Genomic DNA, 24,900 nt, shown 5'->3' on the forward strand with positions numbered 1-24,900 from the left:
CTGTTCGTGGTTGTGAGATATGTCCCACACTCCAGAGTGTGCAGCAACGCACATCTATTGGTGATGATCATCAGAGTACTACGCCACTGAAGGTGAGTGGGAAAACCCCTTACATGTTTCGTGAATAAATTACAGTTCCAAAGTTTACTATCAAACTTAGTTTTAGAAACTTTGCCCTGATACATTACAAAACTATTTAAAGTCGTAATGTTGTTACTCGAGCATTGATGCAAAACAACCCGCATGATCTTCTAGATATTGGAACGCTATTGGTTTGCTATTTTTATTGTGCACGGTTGTTCCAATGGGATACCCGATTATACTTTGTTCAAAATATGCAGGTTGATATTATTTCATATGAAGCACATGCTGGAGTAATGCAAAGATAACTTTCATTACCGTACGAACAACATTCCTGACATTATGTTTGGTGACGTCCGATAATAAAGGAGGCACATCATATCACTGTTGGCATCATGTTAACATAAAAGCAGGAATATTGCAGCCTGATAGCGATACCTGCCAACAAAGGCTGTAGGCTGTTGATGTAACACTGTTTTCAAACGCCAGGTCTTTGTGTGGAAAGGTATTTTGAATTTGAGGTATCGAATGGACAAATAAAAGAGTCAAGTCTTTTTCAGTATCATGGTGGAATTGTATATACCATTTGATGCTTGTGGCTGTTATACTTTTATTTGATCCAACTAAATTAATGGCTCGGCTGTCAAAGGCACCACAATTAACAGTGCAGAGGTAAATACCACAACCATTACATGATACCCGTAGTATGCTTTCCAATCCTGATTTTGACAAATGATTTGTTAACATGATATTCATGTTCATGTGATCAACATGTGACTGAGGCTCAGCCCATATCAATGTTACAAAAACCTACTCTTCCTTTATAACTTGTCTTAGTGCGTACATTGCCTTAGCTGGTGAAGTAACATTTCCCTTATACCAGTATATTGTCTTAGCTAGTAATGCAACGTTTCCCTTACATCTTGTCCTAGCTGATAAAGTGACTCATGGCTTGCCTTTTGTCCTGCCTTATCATGAATTATTATGATTAGTATCACTGGGCTTTTAGCACCAAACCCATGTTCCTGGAGTTGATCAAAGTGATGGATCTGATGGACCTTGATACAACGTAAATGTTGAAAAGAACCCACTCACTACACAGAGGAAGATCATATTTGGCTACCTTGTCGTGCCTTTGTATTCTATTTCAAAAGATAGGACAGTTTTATCCGAGTAGTTGTGTTAATGATTGAACACTATGTGTCATATATAGTGAGTGTTGGTTGTTGGTTTGTTTGTTGTTCAACGCCGCACTGAGCATTTTTCCAGCTATATGACGGCGGTCTGTAAATAATCAAGTCTGGACCAGACAATCCAATGATTAATATCTTGAGCATCGATCCACGCATTTGGGATCGGTGATATGCATCAACCAAGCCAGCAAGCCTGACCACCCTATCCCGTTAGTTGCCTCTTACGACAAGCATAGTCGCCTTTTACGGCAAGCATGGTTTGCTGAAGACCTATTCTACCCCGGATCTTCACGGGTCTATATAGTAAGTGAGTTATATTTTAATGTCATATGATGAATAAAGTGACGAGATCGATCAATATAGTCAGTAAAACAGTCAGGTATATACTTCAGATAATTATAAGTCACAAAGTGAATATATTTAGAGAACTATAATCACTAACCGTATAAGCGCAGGTCACAACAAATCTACCGTGACGCCACCTTATGTTGAATCATGCGAACGTACAATACCCCTCTCTCATGTATGACATCCAAGCAGGTTTAAAGACATCACTTTCACTACAAATGGTTGCAGGCACTGTTCTAAATGTGTAATTCCCTATTCTCAACAGGAACGACACTGCATGTTATAATGTTGTATATGTACAGTTGCATTCCCTTATGGAGTAAACATGAAATTAATGGCATTCTTCTATTATATGAAAAGTTGGTCATAATCGTCGGTAAACCATTAAAGACGTCTTCATATAATAATTACCTAGGGCAGATATTTTCAACAAGATTATCTTGAACAAAGTGTAGAGTTACTCTTGTTAACAAAGCTAGTAAGCCTCTTCTGGTTATTTAAAAGTTAAAGAGTAAATTTCCAAATTTGTTTATAAATGTATTATTTAAATTAAAAAATGCAGACAAAGCTAATGTTATTATTTGGGGCTGAAGTAAGGGGATTTCAAGAAAGAAAAGTTGGAGATAGATTGCACACAAACTTCTGTAAATATGTTTTAGGAGTTGGTAAATAACTCAAGTAATGTTCAAGTAATGTTATTTAGCAGAACGCGGGAGAACAGGCATATATTATTATTGAAAGGTGTAGCTTTTTGTTGTAAATTATGGAGAAGACCTGAGGATCGTTATCCCACACAATGTTATTAACTGATGAGAAAGTTAGACGTGGCAGGAAGACAGACCTGGCGACAATGTGTTATAGCATTGTTATGTTCAACTAGTATGCTTCAACTATATGCTTTACCTTTGCAGTGTAATAACAAAAGCAATACTTTGAACGATTAAGTGGAATCAGTAAACTATGTGACAGCAGAGACCATATAATAGTTACATGGTCTCTGGTGACAGCAGATACTCCATTTCATGTTTGAACGTAAAGCACATAATTCATTACGTGTTATCTATCAAAATAGTTCAAATGTAGTAAAAATTGCAATGCTATCAAATTACTATCACGATTCAATCATTTGAAATATGTATGTTGAAGACGCCTCAAAGTGTAGGTAATCATTATTACCCACCCCAACACCCCGTCATAATCACTGCTCTGTTGTATTCATGAGTATTGTTGACTGTGTTGTACATAGGCCGATTGCCTGAAACGAATATAAACATGATTTGACTTGAGTAGGAATGACATCAGCAGAAAAGTAGGATGCAACACTGGAATGCCAATTCCCATATGTGCTTTCTATGAACAGCTGATGATGAGGGCCGCATGTGTTGGAAGGACATTATATATATGAAAGGGTAAGGGTTAATGGATCTATCGTTGGATTATAAGTTTCCGGACATCATACGTTTTCGGACGGCTAAGCTTATCGCGCTTTATCGCACTATGACGATGGGTGTGGCTTCACAAAGCTATTGTAAATACTCGGATAGTGGCTTCTTTTTTAAGATAAAGCTGTTGTGGGATCTTTTACTGTTGTTTGTGTGATTCGAGAGAAAATGGCGAAAGCGTCATTAACATAATCCCATAACACAAGGATATATGCTTTGTAGTTTTGTTTGTTGTTTTACCTCCAATAGTATCACACATTAGCATTACCCTGTATGTATATGTAGCCATGTGTCATGTCCATCAGCGGCACACGGCTGACAGGTTGTATTGTAGTGTTGTGTAATGGTCTTTCTTATTTCTTTGTCTTGTGTTGTCCCTCATGTTGATACAACAGACTACCTGCACATTGTTGCACCCTCAGTCCAAACATACCAAGTTGCAGCAAGACCAGAATCTGAAAGTTAGATCGCTTGTTTATTTTGGCATACTTATGATTAGTAAAACACAGGAATGCTATGCATATATAAGCATGTAAATGGGTTATATTTATCGAGCATCTTTGTCTACATATGTGCACATGTGTACATTGTATGCAACGACGTTACATTTGGGACATTCAACCTTTTCAAACTTAATTTAGTTACCTGCTTATTGAGCGCTAGTCGCATTGCTTTTCATGTTTGACTGAAAGAATGAATGAACCGTCATATGATACTTACCTGTTTGTGTACTTAAGCATGGCTGTAATTATATGAGAGACACGATAATACAGCTGAAGGTTTGTTACAAGCAACGTAAAACCCAACTCACTCACTCACACAACACGAATGTGTAAAACAGTATATGATATATGGAGTATCTGATTGTATGCGCATAGTGAGTCTGTGTATCATCGTTGTGTGCTGCAACTAGATAGTACTAAACAGCTGACTACATTTTGTTGTTGGTATTAGATTAGTGATGAATCAAACATAGGCCAAAAGGCTGTCCCACCTCCCATATATGTGTTTGATAAGACTGTTCTGTTTGATAAAATTAAGTTTAAAGTGTAAACATGTAGGACATTGAAAACGTTTAAATTGTATTCATGTAAACAATCATACATACTTTTGTAATATTGTTGTTTAGTACACACATTACATCTTACATGTACCTACAGATATGAACAACATGTCTGTTTTGTAGTGCGAGTGAAGCAGACTGATTGACTTAGGGCTGGGTGTTATAATGTCATTGTTCCAAATATGACACAGGTTGACAGTGAGTAACGTTGATATTGTAATGCATTTGGTGAATATGTGCATGTGTACATGTTGTTGTATATCATATTGTAATGTGCCGCCTTAGATACGTGCACAATAGCTTGATACGTGTCGCTTCGTTTCTTGAAAACATTTCTACCACGCTCATTTAAGTTTTCTGTCTTGCAGAATGGACACCTTCCCGAAGTGTTCTGTCTGTCAGCTGCAGTTTACCCTGAAAGGTCCAGCCCCCTACTTACTTCCCTGTCTACACGCTGTGTGTGAGACGTGTGTGACATCTGCAGCTGGCGGTGTGATATCATGCTCAACATGTCAGAGGAAGGTCAACCTCACAGACACACGTCTCCCGACGGATGTAGTCAGACAGAAGGAAATATTTCACCTGACTGTCAAACATCGCCCGACAGAGCTCCTCTGTACAAATAACGATGATGGAAACCAGGCTTTATGTTGGTGTCAGGAGTGCGAAGAGTTCCTCTGTGAATACTGCCAGAACATGCACAGCAGCTTCAAACTTACCAGGAAACATGTACTTCAAAACTTCAGTGACATGGTACCAACTGTCTCGAACATTCCAGCCTTCTGTAGTATCCACAAACACCACCTCCTTTATCTGTTTGATAAAAGCTGCAAGAAGTTAATCTGTGCGAAATGTAGGTTTGATGATCATACACATCATGAAGCGGTGGAACTAGATGTAGTTGCTGACACTGTAACAAAACAGCTGGACCATCGTAAGAATGAACTGTCAAAGTTACAATCTCGCCAGCAATCACACATGCAGAGCATCAGGCAAGGAACCGAATCCATCCACAGAACACAAAACACTTTGAAAGAAACTATTGGCCACACATTCCAATCTCTGAGATCACAACTTGACCAAAGAGAGAAGGACATTCTGATCGATCTTGAAAGTCAAACGAAGGAGACCAAGTCAACTCTACATGCTCGTCTAAACACCTGTGAAGAAGATTGGAAGACATGTACTGGGCTTTTAGACTACATCAACACTATCCTTCTCTATGCCTCTAAGTCAGACCTCGTGGAACTGGAGAGTTATGTAGGGGACATAACTCGTACCTACCTAGAAACTGCTGCCCCTGAATCATATGTCGTACCTTCAGCTGTCTTCAACACCAACAGCTTGTCAAAACTGAAATCAAACATATCAGTGTTTGGTGCCATTTTGCCAAGGGAAGTGGAGGAGGAATCTGTAAAAGGTATTCACATTGAACATCATTTCAGGTTTATTCATTCTTGGTATGCGTACAGTTTTATGTGACGTTCTATTTTGTTTACAGCCCCTCTGTTTTCTTCATGTGTTTCTCTATTTAACACTTATGCTTTGTTTTGAAAGATTTAATGTTTGTAGACTGCACATAACACGTTCCCGATATTAATTGTCGGGGGTTATTAATCTGTTGTTCCAGACAAGGATACTCAGACTGATGATGACTTTATTGAAGATCTCGAAATGAAACACAAAATGGTGAGTATAGACAGTGGTGTTACATCAAGAATTCTTGCTTGCACACTGACCAACAAACTAGCCAAATAAACATTGTGCCAAAGAATATTTGCCTCAATCGCCATCACTATGTTTTATCATATGGAGAGAAGTGCATCAGGCCATTGAACGCTTGTATTTTTGCAGGACCTAACAGAGCTGAAGACGAAAATTGATTCAGACGAGAAACATATTGAAAGCCTTAAAACATTTACAGGCAGGCTCAAAGACGAAATCAAAAGCATGAAATCGGTTTATTTTTATCATCTTACATGCATTCACACCTTTTGGCATGTCAGCGTCTACCCTTATATTCAAATATGTTTGTTACAAAGGAAATATCACATTCTGAAATCACAATATTTTAAACATTTTAAAGTTGTTGTGCGCTATTTAACACAATGATTCCCTGTCCTTCATTTTAAACCTTCAGTTAGGATTGATCATTTGTTATGATGGTGAGTGTAACTGTGTGTGCGTGTATTTGTTCTCTGAATAATAATAATCTTAAAGCGCCTTTCACTACACATGAGTGTGTCATTTGATGAGAGTGTCATGAATCCTTGATATAGATGGCAACCGTTAATGATTGCATGTCTTTGAAATCCTAGACCCATGAGATGCCATAACACGCACGTGCTTTGTTAGATAATACATGTGCTATATTTTCAGTGCATTAAGGAGAAGGAAACCACCGAGAAGAGAGCCTCTAAAACCATGGATGTCTTACTTGGTAAGTTTGTATCACACTTCTTCTTTGGCCTCCCTTAATCACATTATCTCAGATACATTTGATAACTAAACATGCATCTCCATGTCCGTGAGTGGTAAACAGAGTAAAACCCACACACGAAGTCCCCCTGTCTCATCATACATATATATGGTGATGTATATATTGATGTTACAGGTGTGGCCAGGGAATGCGGTGTTCATCTGCTGAAGTCAGACGTTGTAGACAGATCTATGGTGCTGAAGTGTGAGTACATTTATCATGTATCTCCTTCGATATAGGTTTTGATGTACATCGTGTTCAAGTATTATAAAACGACAATACGTATGGAACGTTTAGTCACCCACTACGAATGAGGGCCATAGAGTAATAAACTGGCTCATGCTTGGGCTAATGAAGGTCAGGGGCTGGCAGTCTTTGTTTGTCATTGGCCCATGTTAATTACTTACAGGACACGTTGGTAACTGTGTACAACATCAGTCATTATAGATTAATGTTGCTAAATGATCAATTGACAATGCGTTGGTGTGAAGTTGATTCATTAATGATTATTTGCATACTCTTATATGCACGGGGTCCGTGTACGTTTCTCTGTAGGAAGTGACAACATGGAGTCGATAGAAGGCTTGCGGTATATACACATTGCTTTAGACAGGTAGAAATATATTTATAAAAGAAGCACGAGGTGCCAGGTCAGCACGTTCTGTTTGATGCCACGGTTTCGCCTAATCTAGGCCTTATATTCCTTTGTCACAACTGCAAGACCAGAGATTTTATATCCATGGTCAACAGACACGGATTAAGTCAACAATATTAACAACAGTAAATAATGAGTGACCAAGTTGCACACCTCGTTCAGGATGGCTGACAGTCAATGTACAATACAACTGAGATTAGCATATTTTAAGTAATAGACATATATATTTTATTTTATGGCTACAGGGTAATTAGCCTTTGTTCATGCAGACAAAGGTTGTCCCAAATCGGTCGCTACAACAAATCTTACCCCCCATATCTTCGTCTTGGAAATGTTTCAGTAAAGTGAACCAATGACAGTGGCCATCAGTAGACATCCTCCCCGCCTCAGATATCAGTAAAATATAAGTCAGAGGGGTGAGTGAGTGCGATTGGGTAGCAGCTTAATATGGGTGGAGATCCCGAAGTAATGTAGGTCTTAGACCTTCAACCTTTTGATGAAGAACCCATGAGCTGACAAATGATATTCTGGGCTAATTTTGGAATCAAACCAAAGATCACAGAATTCTGGCTCGCCTTGTTTGAAGTGACACATAACGAATTGCGGCGGCTAAGTAAGAAGTAAAACAAACATAGTATACCCTGAAGTCCAGTGCCTTAGGGACACAAAAGAGTGAATGTGCGAATTGGGTTTAACGCCTCTTTAAAAAGTATTTCTGTGATATACCGACATGTAAGCTTGTATGGGAGGAACGCACAAAGTGATACAGGTATTAGGCAGTTGTCATGTATGAGGTGCTGACAAACATGATCAGGGAGAATCTGGGATCAGAATCCACGATCATAGGTTTCTGAATTCGTCAGCTAATTGGTGTGCCAGAGGCGACTTGGCCACTAATCCCCCGATATGAAAGCCATTTGGTAGAATTAACTGCTAACAATTTACGTAATCTCAAACTTTCACCCTCCCTGCTTTTAACAGTTACACACTTTTGACTAGGCACTACATTACTAGAGATGCTTATTTTACAATTGCTGTAACTGAATTAAGCTGTGACGTGATTATTAATAGTACTTACTAATTACACGCCTCCGAGACAGGGCAATCGTAGCTCTGTGAGTTCAAGCTTACACCTGTCACACCTTACAAGGTTTCCTGATAGTGTTACACCAATTACGGACAAGATATACAGTGTTGAATAGGGTCATAATGTACACTGATTCCAGACAAGATATACAGTGTTGAACACGTCATTATATACACTACTGCCTAAAAGTTCATTCCCCTAACACGCGTTGAGAACGCGTGTAACACGCATGTGACACGGGTGCTCAACGGGTGCTCAACGGGTTGCCACGTGTGCCACGCGTGTAACACGGGACCGGGTTCCAGTTGAAGTTGACAAAATTATCAAATGAATAGTGAGATAAAACAAAACAGTGAGATGTGAAATTTGAGTTAATGAGCGGCCATTGAGCTGTGTTCACCAGACCGTAAATACAAGGTCGGCCCGTCTTAATTAGTGTTCGGTTGTTAGACTTTTATGGCATGAACCATTCCACTAGGGTCCAGTCTAGCCATTGTGGCTAGCCGACAGTAGAACAGTATTGAATTTAGATGCGAGTTTATTGCTAGGGGAACCCCCGTGTTGACACGATTGTCGCGGGTTGGTAAATGTTCGCCATTAATAAAATGATTGTTTGTGGATTTTCGAACATATTCATTTGCCCACACGAGTCATTCCATTTGATTGCAAATATAACGTTTTTCGTTCGCCAAATTTATGCTTTAGACAGTACAATTATGATATAGCCGTCACCACTACTAATGTCTCATTATTTCACGTAGGAATATGTCCCATTTCCCCACACCCCACTTGCTGTGTTGTATTTTGAAAGAATAAATAAAAGAAGGTTTTGTGTGGGACACTTTTATACTAATTATAAGAGGATGTTGTAAATGAATATGAACAGCCATGCTGTCTGACTGTTGATAGAATTTGAGATCTTCACAATCACCGGGTGTGACCATGTAGACAGAATCTCGTTAGGGTTTGTGATTTTTACATTTGCCCAATGACCATAGTGAGTATTGCTGGGGATACCAAACGTAACAGTTTATTATTAGAGGTTGTGAGTACCTATACCACGTAGATAGGATATATTTAGGATTTTAATCCTTCTTTGAGAGGCATTTAGAAGTTGGAGTACTACGTTAGGATAAGATTTATGAGTGACTTTAATCCTTTCTTTCTCTGTGGGTAATCCTTTCACGTTGATTGGAGGAAGTCACTCAACCAGGTCATGACAGGTCGTGCGTTTACTCACTAACTACTGTGAGCGTTTTTGGCATAACATCTTTTCTTGTATAAACATAGAAACGATGCTCACTCACTGTTAATCTTCTGCAGTTTGCTGGCAAAGTGGAGATAAACCTCAGTGTCTTACTTACTTACTTACTTACTTAAGTAAGTAAGTTGGGGACATGTTCATAAACTTGGCAAGTGATGATGAATTTTAATATTGATATTATTATAGTTTATGAAATTGTTAATAAAACTTTAATAATAAAATTGTGCTTCACTCTCACGAAAAATATATTGTCTGTGAGTAAATTTATATGTCAAGTTTCATCGGCATTTTTCAGTGATATTGGGACTACATGAAACATGGCTGGTTTTACATTTCTGATACAGGTGCTTGACTGACTGAGTAGTTCATGATCAATTAGATATGTTTAAATCAGTCAAGTTTGCAACAATAGATGAATAAGTTGATACATTTGGACCGCAGTTACCGATTAACAACTTAAGACATAGAGACAGGGAGGAGATATATAACCAAACCTATGGTCCTGTTGAGACAGTTGACAGTTAGAACGTTGGATTAAATGACAGTAACTAATTTGAACATTCCCCAGTAATATCATAAAATACATCATAACTCATAACAGTCCGAGAAACAGCTTCCAGCCATATACTAGAATTGAAGGGACAATCGCTTTTGACAGTTTAAAAATAAACTCACCTTAAGGTGCTTGGCAAGTCAAAACTGACCTCCCTGAATATGTTTTTTAGGTTTGACAGCAACTATGCTTCTGGATTTCAGAGATAGACATGATTTGTTAGCTAGATGTTATTACAATAAGCGAAAATGTCTTAAAAGTCCACAGTTTGTTTAATAGTACAAAAAGTGTGTTATAGATCTATCAACGTTTTCTTTTATTGAACATAATATTTGCACTATTTGCTGTAAGCTGTAAATAATCTAGCCTCCCCATGTACGTAACTTACATATATTTATGTATGACCAGAACAGCAAATAAAGTTCTGGTAGATAGGTACCTCGGAGATTTAACGTGCGCTTTCCGACTTAAGCCTATCTCGCACACGGGGAAGCACTTATACTATCAGGGTAAAAAAGCGTAATGATTAAATAAAGAAGTGCACCCCCCCCAAAAAAAAATATAAGTTTACAGCCTATTCTAATAAAGTTAAAGGGGTTGGGGTTTGGCTGGGTGGGAGTGGGTGATAAAAGAATATTCAATAATATGGAAAAGTTTGGGTCGAGGGGGGGGGGGGGGGGGGGCAAGCGTGGGAAGGCACGGCGTCGGCTGGCGAGCATGTGTGGCTAGAAGTCTAGCGGCGGTATCCTTCTAGTAGTCTCTTGGTCAGCTTCTCATCCTGGGGGGTGGGATTCTGGTAGAGACTCTTCGCAAGGAGGGCGGCGATATTGGCGACGAAGTGGTTTGAGGTCGGTACGCCACTACTCTGGAAGAAGTGGTGCAAGTCTGTGTAGTTTGTGATGTCGTACTCGATGTCCTGTCCCCCCTTCTTGTGCACCATGACGAAAGGGACTCCTTGTTTGGCGTAGAGATGTTCCTTTGGGGTGTTGATCTGGTCAACCTTGAGATCCGGCCGGGCCTGGTAGTGGTTGATCGGAATGTCTGACTTTTCCACTAGTAATTAAAGTTCTTTGGTATGACCTCTTTTATCCCTGCTGACGTTATCCTAATGTTCAATTTCAGTCTGCCTCACCAAGCGTAAGAAAGCATTGTACATGTTCTGATAAACCACACTGATGCAATTAAGCAAATGAATATTTGCTGTGGGCAAATATCTATTTTCTATATATATATTTGTGGATATGAAGCATTCTAGTTAATTGTGGATACACTGGGCAGACAGAATTGTGTTTATTTCCAGGGCATCCTGATCGTCGTTTACTACTATTAGGTGTATGTTTTGAGGCAAGATCAAAGGCGCCGCACAGCATTTATTAGATAACAGACGGGGTCGTCCGTTTCGCTTTAAACAACCACCCCACCCTGTCTGTAGGAGTTATATAATCGGTGCGCAAATAACTGTGTCAAGTCCACTGCCGGGCTGATCCGGTGTCAGTGTCAGCGATGAACATGAATGCTCAAATTAAAGACCTGTAGCACTCACAAGTTGCTCAGCCAAAATATTTGAAACGTGTATATTCAATTCTCTGATAACAGCAAATATAACCTTAAAAATAGATTCAACATACAAATAATCAAATGTAGAACACAGACCTATACTTAATAATAATTTCTTCTGGATATGATCAACCTGCGGAACCCTCTATCCAATGAAGTAACTAATGCTCGCTCATTAAAAGAAACCAAATCATTAATTAATCGTTCTGATGCAATTTCTAATAATTTTGACTTCAAATATTTTCATAGATCATGCCAAATTGTCCACTGTCGCCTTAGGCTCGGCTGCAGTGACTTAAACGCTGATAAGTTTAGACGACATGTATCAGACATACCAGACTGCACTTGTGGATATCACCTTGAAGATGCAATTCACTTTTTCTATAACTGTCAAAAAATACGATAATATCAGAAACACTGTGTATTTCTACACACATGGGTATGGTCTAAAAATGATATTACGTGGCAGTAGTTAAGCAGTTCTACAAACATGACTCTTCTTAAATCAGTTCACGACATCATTGTCAAAAGCAAAAGGTTTGAGTAGCTTAATTTTATGCATGTAGTAACGGAAAACTGCATTACCTTATTTCACAGACACCACTTGCTTCAGTGTATTGGCTTCGTGTATTTCATCTGTGCATTTTGTATGTTTATGTTCATCACTCTCTTATATATATCCAGCTGTTGTTAAGTTGTTACCTGGAGTGGTATTACATAAGCAAGTTTTGCTTGTTTACCGATCCAGATTTCTTTTGAAATAAAAATACGTTTAAGCCAACACAGCTAACCCTAAAACACATGATTGTAAACTATTCAAAAAGGGGCACTAATCTCTGGCTTCTTCTCGGGTGTCGGACTCAAACTCAAACTCATTTATTCTTAGAATAACATGACATACAATTATCTACAATTTTTATTATGTACAATTTAACAAAAATAATAAAAATAGGATACGTGGATACTAATACAATTTACCAATTGTATTGTACACATTGTTAAGGAATTTAGATAGGCCTTTTAGATTTCTTACACTGTTAGTGGTCATAATTTTCTTAAATGTTTGGAAACTTAAGACATTGCTTTTTTAAGAGTTCATATCGCCGTTGGTGAAAAGCTTCACATTGGAATAAATAATGCAATTCATCTCCCATAGCGATAGATTCGCAGAGTGGACACTGGCTGTCTTCCCTGGGAATGTTCAGCCATCGACCTGTTTCAACTGGTAATCCTTGGTTAGAAAGTTCTGACTTTAATTTTGAGAGCAGTAGATATTTCGCAAATGAAGGTTGATTCTTTAGGTAATACGACCTTTGGATTTCCGCTTGGGCTTTCTAGCTGCCGTGAGTCAATTTGCTCGTTGACGCAACCGAGCGTGACAAGAGACTGGGCTACCAGTCTGCAAGGACAGCTAAATAAGCTTACGCATTTTTGAAAACTGATTGGTTACCCGTGATCTATGAAGATTTCAACAAAGGGCGCATGGTAATTGATTTCTTCAGCCTAAACAAACAGACAAATAACGGCGAAAGCTCATCGGATGTCGTTATTTGGAAAAAACCCTGATGGTTACAGTTTAATAATAAAAAAGTATCCCTGAGTGAAAGCATTTGCGGATTTCGGATTGCGTGGATGATACAATTACTACTCCCTTGTTGTCAACCACATTTTCTGGTATAACCCTACACTTGTGTATTTGTCGTAATTCACTTGCTGCTCAGTTAATGAATTTATAACATGTATACTTAGTTGTAGCACCACTCAGATTATAAAGGTTCAAATTTGGTCTTTGTTGTACCTGGGGTAATTATTCAATCTAAATCCAGGTTTGAAGTGAGGTGGAATGTGAGTTATGTGATATGCACGTGGCAGCCCAGCAAGAGATGTATAAATCAACTGATCATTCCCAGACATCAAAGGATCAACAGGAAATACGTTGATTGATTAATTACGGTTATCTTGCACAGTGGATATGTCAAAAGTAAGTGTTTACATGTGAAGGTAGGTTTACTAAACCTAGGCAATACACTCATATCATGGCGTGAAGTACAGATGTAAAAACAACATACTTTGTTCAAAGGGTAACCGATAATACACTGACTGGTTGTTCATTGTTATCTAACTCAATGTATGTTTTTAAGAACCGAGGACATTATAAAAATAGTTGTCACGTGGGCTTTCTCAGCTAACTTGGCAGCTATGTGAAACAATTGAAACAAACTAAGTGATCAGTTAAGAAACAAACACGGGTTATAATATTCGATACATTTAAATAACGTTTAAAACGATATATTTAAATATTTTAATATTTCATATATATTCCAAATATTGTTTCCAAATAATTATTATTAAAGTATTTCATTCTCACATAGACATTTGACATCGAATAAGTATTTTTGTACAGCTGCAGACGCAATGGATATTGTTCCTTTATGTTGATATTCCCGGATACATTATAACTTTGGTAGGTTGTAATAATGATATTTGCATTTTGTTTTCATTCATTCGCTGCAGCTTTGAACAGAATCATTCTTGTTCCTTTCCGTTTGGTTGGGAAGTTTTTCGATGCGCGATAGACGTTGTTTTCACAAGTATTTTCTTTTGTAAGCGTGTATATGTTACAGTCAATGTGTAAAATATGATTCACTCAGGCAATTTATTAAATATCTAAATATTTCAGTCATTTTACAAATTGACTGAATAATCCATTCATTTATTTAACCGACAGACTAAAAATGATAAAGACGATCAAAAGAGCTTAAACACATCACAATATATTAATTATGCTAAGAAAAGAAGCCCAACAATACAGAACTGTACTTGGTGATGATATTAAACATAACCAAATATTTGGAATTTGTTATCATATTAATAAAGATGGACATATTTTTCAGTTAATTTGTAAAATAAACTGAATATTTAAGCGTTTAATAAATTTCCTTAGTGAAATATGTTTACATTTTGAATGTAAACATATACACACGGTAAAATAAGCAATGTTCAGATGAAATATTTACTTTGTGTTGCAAGTCAAAATAGTGTACACAAAGATCGCACAATTACCAAGCAAGTGACTTACCAAAACTGCATCACCATTACCGATGCTCCCCACAAATATACCTACATTTCCAAAACTGTATTTCATTTTTGTTGATCAATGTGACCATACGTCCTTCTACTTTCAATAAAAATGCGCTTACGAATGGCGAGCACAGGTCGCGAACAAGTCTAGATTTCTGCTATATCATCCGGGTACTCACTGGGAAAATACAGTAATGCACAGGTAACAACTACTCCCGCGGAATTGCTTTAGATCAGTGCTCCTTTGTACGTTGAATTACTATATATTGTGAATGCCAAAATGATGTATCAAGGATCAATTAGAAGATACATTGACCGTAGCGCTGGGAGTTTATTCAACAGACCCGTTAAAATAACACTGCTGTTTCTTACTATTTATTTTAGATGACACAGTCAAAGCTCACTTCTCCTGGCGGCCATTATCGAACGGCCAGCTAAAACACAACACCGCGCTTACGTCTACAGGTCTCTTCCTGTAGTACGGTAATTAGTATTCTCTCCCTCAAGTGTATCCTCAATGATATAACCCACCCTCATTAATTACATGCTGCTCTTTCCCAGCCTCACGGCTATGGAGCTGAGGTAAAGAGTCCAAGTCATCATAAAGTAATTAGGGTCCAATAAAAACAATGCGCCGCCAAACCTCATACATATTATCACTGAAAGTCGTACTACAGACGGTTAATGTCAAATCACAAGCATTTCAATTGCAATAACATGTTCCAGGACCATGTATTCTCTTAACACCATCGGATTTAGAAGCAATGGTCGTATAAAACAAGACAGATCTATTTAAACACAACAGTATTCATGTTATTCCCACAAAATCACATAAAGAAAGGAGACATTAGCAAATACATGTGTATTATCATTTTTCGTCAGGATAACAAAATTTTCTCTCCTTGTTACCACCTCCAGGTTCAGCTTAAGACGGGTCCTCCTTTGGTCAAAAGTTGGTTCCCCCTCTAATGAGTGTGTCACGCGTTGCACACGAGTGGCGGACGGGTTGCACACGGGTATCACAGGCGTGACCAACCCGATGCACACTGGTTGCGTAACGCGTTGCCCATGCGCGTAAGGGGAATGAACTTCTAGGCAGTAGTGTACACTGTTTCAAGACAAGATATAGTGTTACATATGGTCATTATACGCACTGATTCCAGACAAGATATATAGTGTTAAATAGGGTCATTATATGCACTGATTCCAGACAAGATATACCATCGCAGTGTCATGGAACTGCCGTTGCTACACGTTGAACATTCTGTATACACTGTTTGAGTAAAAACGTTTGTAACTACAGTCTCCAAACAGTTGGTCGGGTCATAGTGTCCCGAAGATGCTCAAACAGCATATTTGATTGTGTTTTAAATTCAACATTTAATGTTTGTGTTTGAATTTCACGCTGTAGAGAGGTGAATTACGCAACTGTTACTGTGTAGATGTGAGCGAGGAAAGAAGTGAGGGGGATGGGGGAGGGATGGGTTGTGATAGTGGTTTCCAACAGTGTTTCTCACTGCAGCTGTAACTTATCGAGGAAATGACGGAAATAAAGACTGAAAGAATAACCACAGATCACGGACATTGGGGACACACAAACTGCGAGAACCCCGACCACCCGATCGCCATCTCAGACGACGTAATGGGGACCTTAGAGAGAAGAAAGATGATGCAATCCCTGTAACGCCAGGCAGACATTTTTACACGTTTGATGCACCCTCGGAATGTTCTGTATATCGTTCAATATCTGCGAAGTTCGTTCTACTTCAAAGATTTAATATCAGAAACATGTAAACGTAAGCCTCGCGATAATAAAAACCGAGCCAGTATGAAGTTGTCAGTGTTAATTGCGAGTACCATGTACAGGCAGGCACAGTGGGTGTTTACCAGCTTAATGGGTCATGTTGTTACCATTGACACTGTTGTGTATGGTGATGTGCGTGTGTGAATAAATTCAAGTACATCAATATTCTCTTGCCGATAAAGTCACCGTGTTACTGAGATGTGACAATATAGTCTCACAGACTTGGTTCTAAATAACCTGTGTGTCGCTCACGTGTGAATACAAATGTGTGTTGTGATGTGTTAAGTAGATGGTCGTCCAAGTGTAATGAAACTGCTATTGCAACACGTTGAACATTATTTATACACTGTTTGTGACCCTCGTCTCCAAATACGTGGATATCAAGGTTCACACATTAAGATTTAAGACACTGGAACTTCTGCATGTATGTCTTGTCATTGTTCTTGCATCCCCCTCCTAACCTGCCGACATCTCAACACTTTTATTATTACCTCCTTCGTTTGAACATTATAGACGGCGACTTGCGAAATGGACAATATACAGGAGCTAATTTATTTTAAAGGCGAAATAGAGTTTGAAACACTGCATATAGCATTACTACAAAACAATACCAAAAGTATCGAGTGATTGGAATGAATGGATGCGACATAGGAAGGACTAGGTGTAACATACTTATCAACAGAACATGTTGGCAGTGCATTGTAAGGGTACAAACAATCAAGGAAGGCGACATGAGTGTGTGGTAAAAAAAACATAAACGTTTGAGATGACTTGATCAATAATGAGTTATTCCCAACAACTGGTCAAACTGTCGTTTATGCTCGACAAGGTCCGAATCAACCTCCCAATGACAATTTGCGGGATTCTTGTCAATTAATCTTGCATCGGCTAACGTAGACGGTAGCCGTTGACGTCGTCGTACACGTCCCTGGATTATGCGTTATAGGGGAGGGATCAGAACTCATGGCTGCTCATTGCACTCTTGTGATGTTTTGCAGTTGGAGGTCGGCAGTTACGATACGTACACCGTGGGCACGAGCGTTATCGTCTTGAAAGGCAAAACGTGGACTAGCATGGAGCGAAAACGGAACTACTGTCGTCGCTAGCATGCTATCTCGGTAGTACTGTCCAGTGACCCTCATACATGTAGGGACAATACGCATTGGCGTTCTGGCAGTCATGGTGATCCTGCCCCATAGGAGTACAGACCCACCGTCAAATCTAATGTTGCCTTACGTTGACGTTCGTCGTCGTCTGTCCAGAGTGATTCGCGATTCCCCAAGTTTCCGCCCTCCGAACGTCATTGGTTTTGGGGTCCATCATTAACATTTGTGTCTGCAGAAACCTGTTCCAGTGTCTGCAAATCACAGACGAAGACACATTGAACATATTGGCTACAACTACTTCTCCCTGAGTTCAACCAGTTTGAAGCATGTCAATAACCTATAGACGTTCATTACGTTGTAGATGAACTGCATGGTCCACGTGAGATGTTTCGAGGGAGTTCGGTCGTTAGGTTTTGGTTCCCTAACTGTTCCATCTCTGGCATCAATATTTCAAACTTCATTTTTTCTTCTGAGTGAGTGAGTGAGTTGGGTTTTAACACCGTCTTTAACATTATTCCAGTTATATCACGGCGTGTCAGCTTAATGTGGGAGGGAGGCTCGAGGTGATGCAGGACTCAGACGTTTACCGTTTCGGTGAAACCCACGAGCACGGGTATGATGCTGACAAACCATGGAAACATAATCGGGGCGAACCGGGATTCAAACCCGCAATCATAGGTGGCTGGCGCAAGCTCCTCGCAGCGATAGCCCGTTCGCGGAACTCTCTATACTATCGCTGCCACCAGACAAAACTCCCCACTGGGTTAGGTGGCCCCAACCATGCTTGGAGTTGAACTCCCAACCGAATGACCGTTTTGTTTACAAACAAGTGACGTCTGTCGTGACACTGAATACCCTTATCCCTGCTAAATAACTTTCTTTGTTTGTCAATTTGAATTTCTATTTCACTAAAACTATTATGTTATTGATATAGTAAGAATGTAAGGAAGAAGATGGTTGATTTTCCGTTAGTCTGTAATCTAGAACCAATTTGATTATACAAACAACAAAGTTAATTCATTTGGAGAACATGGTCAGTCGAAAACCTTTTCAAAATTCACTATGATGACATAAACAAAGGTATGAACGTTACTACATTTGGGGCTAGAGGCCAAATTTCAAGATTCTTGTAATGGCCACGCCCACACTGGTGGCAGCGATGTTACCGAGGGTGTGACGGAGGTGTCACGCGCTGGAAAGGAGCTTGGTGTCTGGCGTGTCCAAGGGGCGCAAGTCTGCTCAGCGAATCGCGGTTTTCTTCTGACGACCGATTGTAACATTTCTCATCATCATGTACATTTACGTTACGATCATAGAAAACTGAAGCAAATAGGTATTCATTAGAAATATCACACCATGAATGAGGCATTATTCAAAATACAAAATGCACTTTGTGCTAATGAGTAAAATATAACTTTTTAACGGGGCTCGAATTTGGGGTTCAGTGACATAGAACCGAGTCTGGCAAATGTTCTATTCAGCCGCTCGCTGTTTTGAAATGTGACAAATATTGGCTGTCTCTTTATAATATGCAGGAATCTCGTTGTACCCCTAAAAGTGTCCTCACACGTTGCAGTTGTATATGAAATACTTCAAGGGACATTGTGGCGTTGTCGCCCTTGCAAAAACAAGCATAAAGGGTCAAAATTAGCCAAAGCGTGATGCGATAACGCGACATTTGTCACATTGTTGCGTTGTCGCATTGTAAGATGTCCGTGAGGATTATTCGACGTATTGCCATCTCTTTTTGTACGCCGTGCGTCATCCGTCATGCGAAATCTATTCACACTGCGATTTTGGTGGTCCGAAGTTCCGTGGTGTACTTATAGCAGCTCCCACAGAACATGGAATTGTCGGTTCCTAATTATAACTGACATGAATATACTCAACAGGCCGTATGCCTAATGTTCTTTTTCGCTATTTTCCATCAACAATGGTCTTACTACAGGATATGCTAAACTGCTATAGAAAAGGTATAGACTTCATATCCGAAAAATCTAAACATTAAGTGGCTATATTTGACTCGGCACGAAACCTACGTTTGTTTTTTAACCAAACATCATTGCAGTGGAATTCCTTTCGTTATTTTTACATTAAGGGTTGAAAGGAGAGTTAACACGTAACCCTAAATGTAAAATGTTCAGACACAGTATACTCCGAGCCGACCAGTCCTTGTTTTAACCCCTTAATGTTGAGCGCCAGACAGGGTAACAAGAACGTCTTTTGGTATGACGCGGCCGGGGATCTAACCCCGGACCTTCCACTCTCGGGGGGACGCTCTACCACGAGACCCCGGAGGCGGTCCTTAGGTCATGGGTAAAATGTACATCATTATTTTCGTGTTTCAATTATGTGAGGGACATACATCTCTTGATTTTCTAATCCTGACAGTCATTTAGTTTCGACATCGCGTACAATCATACAATTGTGATTTGTTATGTCGCTTTTATTTAAATCTTTCTGTCATTTCTGACTGAAAGTGCTACCTCACTGCTTGAAATATCACTTTTTCAATGTTCATAACCTGCATCGTAAAACTCTAGTAAACAGCGTTATTGTCTTGTATTTACAGGTTATATTTTGCTAATTTGGCTTTGCGTCCATTGACAAAAATTATTGAAAACATTACCTATTAAATAATTACAAAATTATCCCTACTGGTCACCGACCAGGTATCGCCATTTTTCATGTTATTTCTGAAATATCCCCGTTCAAAGTTAACTGTGCAATAAACTTTGCAAATGGGCAAATGCACGTATTTCTGTACGTGGACAAAAATCATTAGCTTTTTGTAATCACGCAACGACAGGGAATCAAAACAGTGGAAAAAAATACCCGTCGACCAACTGTACCAGTTATCGCCATCATCTAAACAGCACGTGCCACGTGATAAAGCACACTGCTTCAGTTTTACAAATTACATTTGTTTTATTTTCTTTGGTATCACAAGCTATTTTTATATTTGTTACAATTAATAATAAATGCTTTTATCAATTTGTCGTCTGCAAACTGACGTAGACCAATGTGCTTTACATACAGGGTTATTCACATTTGGAAAATAGCTCAAATAGGTTTTAGAATTGTTTTGGGGGGAAGAAATGACAGACAGAAAGTAAGCTATGACAGATCTGAAAGTGCATCATCGTGTTGTTGGATTTTTGTTTCCGCGTCAGTTAGTCACGTGACACCGCCCGCGTGTCTCTTCTAAAGTTGTATTTCAGCAAGGTGATTATATGGTATGTTTTTTAATATTTATTCACAGGAGTAATATTTGTCTATCATTTGTAGATAAATATTTCTCTCTTCTAATGAAACCGAGCAAAGGTAAAACGAGATGCGATCACGTGCGCGCTGTAGCGGGGACTAAGCGATAATTGGTCTTCGTCGACAGCTGGTCACTGGTCAGTTTTCAGGGTAACATGCGTGTTCACAGTTAGTTAACGGGAAAGTTCTCTTTCCACTCGTAATTCCTTCTCTGTGGTATAATAGAAATCAACCTATATGTTGTCCACGCAATGACATGAGCGCATTTGATCTGAATTTCACAAAACTAAATGTTTGTCGTGATGTTTTCGATACCAATTTTCAGAAATGACTAGAAAGAAATTGACAACAATTGTTCATCTGCTGGCATCTGCTTTTGAAACTGAGAGCAATCAAATAGCACGCGCCTCAGCTGGAGCGGTGTCCACATGATTTGCACGTTCTGGGCGGGCGGCTGGTCTATTTCGCACGTGCCGCACGACGTTTCTTCTGACAACAAAGCGCGAGGACATTTCAAAATATATTTGTATATTTACAATTAATTTAATTGCTGTTTGGTCTCAACATTTTTTCGTTTGCAGAAGAACACTATAACATACTCCAAATAATATAATAGCAGAATGTTCCAGAAATATTTCAAACATTACTTGTTCACTACATTTAATGTCGCTTAATGTTTATTGTGTTATTGACTGTTTGTGTCCTTTTCTGATAATGCTGCCCATCTCCTGTCTCCCATCGCCAAGCCCTCAGCCCCCAGTGCGTCCTCCAACGTGCTACACCAAACTCCACCAACTACCGGAGGACGTCACCAGGTCACGTGACACTGTGATCTCAACATCCTCAATTTAAGCTTCTTCCTCATTATACTGCGTTCACTCGTGTTTCTGTTAAACGACGGTGAACAACTGTGATCGCGAGTATTCGCGCTCTGCGTGATTATTGCGCGATGTGTATCCTTTTGTTCTCCACTGCAAGTATTTCAGTCACGAACCTTTTACACCAGACCTGTTACTAACTTATTTTACATTAGGGTTAAAAGATTACAGTATACATACACCAAAACGTAATACACAGAAGGTCTGATGCACATACTACTGCACTGTGATTATATTACATCATTTGTATGTCAGTACATTGTACTTAGCTGTGCATTCCTTGCAATTGGATATTTTTGTACAACTTTAATACCCTATTTTGATTCATTTGTTATTCACTTGTAAACTACATTCATATGTTGTAGGTATACATCTGAAGTTTGACAAAGACAGAGTCAATCTCGACTACGTCCACATCAACACAGAAGGAGACCTGGTCAACAGGAAGTCGGGCACCAGACCTGCAGGGGAGGGGAGACTGAAGAAGTATGAGGGCACATGTAGCACTGCACCCCTCCCGCAGGCTGGCTGTCCCCAGTACTGGGAGATGTTGAACAGGGTCAGTCTGGACAAACCACTCACAGAGACCAACCTCATCCTGGAGGTGGGTGTATGCAGGGAGGAGCAGAGGGACGTGCATCATTATATAAGTAAACAATCCAGGTCCTATAGCATGGCCGTCTCCCGCTGTACTACACACGGTGGGATATGCAGGCAGACATGGAAGGAGGGGAGGTATGTGCTGTGTCTACCTGACACTCTCCCAAACACAGCAGGGACATCACACACACTACATTACGGTCTTATCTATGATGACACCAGGAAGAAGATTGTCTTCATTGATGTGAAGGAGAATAAAGTGATATGGACGATAGACAATGTAGACCCTAGTCAGCCACTGTGGCCGATGTTCGGGGTGTATAACTCATATCTCCTCACTGTCAGCATGACACTTGTAGTAGGCAGCGACATCAACATGACAGAGGAGAAGAAAGCAATAATTGTCAAGGCGTTGTCGTGATGGTGACAATGATTGTCAAGGCGTTGTCGTGATGGTGACAATGATTGTCAAGGCGTTGTCGTGATGTTGACAATGATTGTCAAGGCGTTGTCGTGATGGTGACAATGATTGTCAAGGCACTGTCGTGATGGTGACAATGATTCTCAAGGCGTTGTCGTGATGGTGACAATGATTGTCAAGGGCTGTCGTGATATTGACAATGATTTCAAGGGCTGTCGTGATAGTGACAATGATTGTCAAGGGCTGTCGTGATAGTGACAATGATTGTCAAGGCCTATCGTGACAGTGACAATGATTGCCAAGGCGCTATCGTGATGGTGACAATGATTGTGAAGGGCTGTCCTGATGGTGACAATGATTGTTAAGGAGCTGTCGTGGTGGTGACAACAATTGTCAAGGGCTGTCCTGATAGTGACAATGATTTCAAGGGCTGTCGTGATGGTGACAATGATTGCCAAGGCTCTGTCGTGATGGTGACAATGAGTGTCAAGGCCCTGTCGTGATGGTGATAATGATTGTTAAGGCGCTGTCGTGATGATGACAATGATTGTCAAGGGCTGTTGTGATAGTGACAATGATTGTCAAGGCCTGTCGTGACAGTGACAATGATTGCCAAGGCGCTGTCGTGATGGTAAAAATGATTGTCAAGGGCTGTCCTGATGGTGACAATGATTGTTAAGGCGTTGTCGTGGTGGTGACAATGATTGTCAAGGGCTGTCGTGATAGTGACAATGATTGTCAAGGCCTGTCGTGATAGTGACAATGATTGCCAAGGCGCTGTCGTGATGGTTGACAATGATTGTTAAGGCGCTGTCCTGATGGTGACAATGATTGTTAAGGCGCTGTCGTGGTGGTGGCAATGATTGTCAAGGGCTGTCCTGATAGTGACAATGATTTCAAGGGCTGTCGTGATAGTGACAATGATTGTCAAGGCCTGTCGTGATGTTGACAATGATTGCCAAGGCTCTGTCGTGATGGTGACAATGAGTGTCAAGGCCCTGTCGTGATGGTGATAATGATTGTTAAGGCGCTGTCGTGATGGTGACAATGATTGTCAAGGGCTGTCGTGATAGTGACAATGATTGTCAAGGCCTGTCGTGACAGTGACAATGATTGCCAAGGCGCTGTCGTGATGGTAAAAATGATTGTCAAGGGCTGTCCTGATGGTGACAATGATTGTTAAGGCGTTGTCGTGGTGGTGACAATGATTGTCAAGGGCTGTCGTGATAGTGACAATGATTGTCAAGGCCTGTCGTGATAGTGACAATGATTGCCAAGGCGCTGTCGTGATGGTGACAATGATTGTTAAGGCGCTGTCGTGATGGTGACAATGATTGTGAGGGCGCTGTCGTGATGGTGACACTGATTGCGTAGGCGTTGTCGTGCTGTTGGCAGTGATTGTCAAGGCGCTGTCGGGATGGTGACACTGATTGCCAATGCGCTGTCGTGCTGTTGGCAGTGATTGTAAAGGCCCTGTCATGATGGTGACAATGATTGTCAAGACTCTGTCGTGACGGTGACAATGATTGTGAAGGCACTGTCGTGATAGTGACAATGATTGTCAAGGCGCTGTCTGGATGGTGACAACGATTGTCAAGGCGTTGTCGTGATGGTGACAAGGATTGTCAAGACTCTGTCGTGACGGTGACAATGATTGTCAAGGCTCTGTCATGATGGTGAGAATGATTGTCAAGGCACTGTCGGGATGGTGAGAATGATCGTGATATGAACACACAGATTTGTAGCAGATACTCACTGCTCAGGAACAACTACATGACTCGAACATGTCTTGTCTGTGAAGGAGACACGGGTGGCCTAGTGGTCTGAGGCGCCGCGATTCGCTGTGAAGAGTTGCGTCCCTTGGGCACGCCAGAAACCTATGATTGTGGGTTCGAATCCCGGTTCGCCCCGATTATGTTTCTAGGTTAAGCACATTAAGCTGACACGCCGTGATATAACTGGAATAATGTTAAAAGCGCAGTTAAACCCAACTCACTATCTCTTCTCTGTGAAAGAAGGCATTC

At 40.1% G+C, this 24,900-nt stretch overlaps 1 protein-coding gene across 1 annotated transcript; it reads left to right on the forward strand.

Annotated features, from left to right (window-relative positions):
* Positions 1–24,683, forward strand: LOC124112483. The gene is made up of 6 exons (XM_048390771.1): positions 1–92; positions 4,496–5,547; positions 5,758–5,816; positions 6,507–6,567; positions 6,742–6,810; positions 22,221–24,683. Exons 2-6 carry the CDS (start codon positions 4,497–4,499, stop codon positions 22,874–22,876), a joined length of 1,896 nt encoding a protein of 631 aa, XP_048246728.1. The 5' UTR covers positions 1–92; position 4,496; the 3' UTR covers positions 22,877–24,683.
* Positions 24,684–24,900: the final 217 nt, after the last annotated feature.

This window comes from Haliotis rufescens, unplaced genomic scaffold, assembly GCF_023055435.1.
Source record: "Haliotis rufescens isolate VD_foot unplaced genomic scaffold, xgHalRufe1.0.p SCAF_9, whole genome shotgun sequence".
Lineage (NCBI taxonomy): Eukaryota > Metazoa > Mollusca > Gastropoda > Lepetellida > Haliotidae > Haliotis > Haliotis rufescens.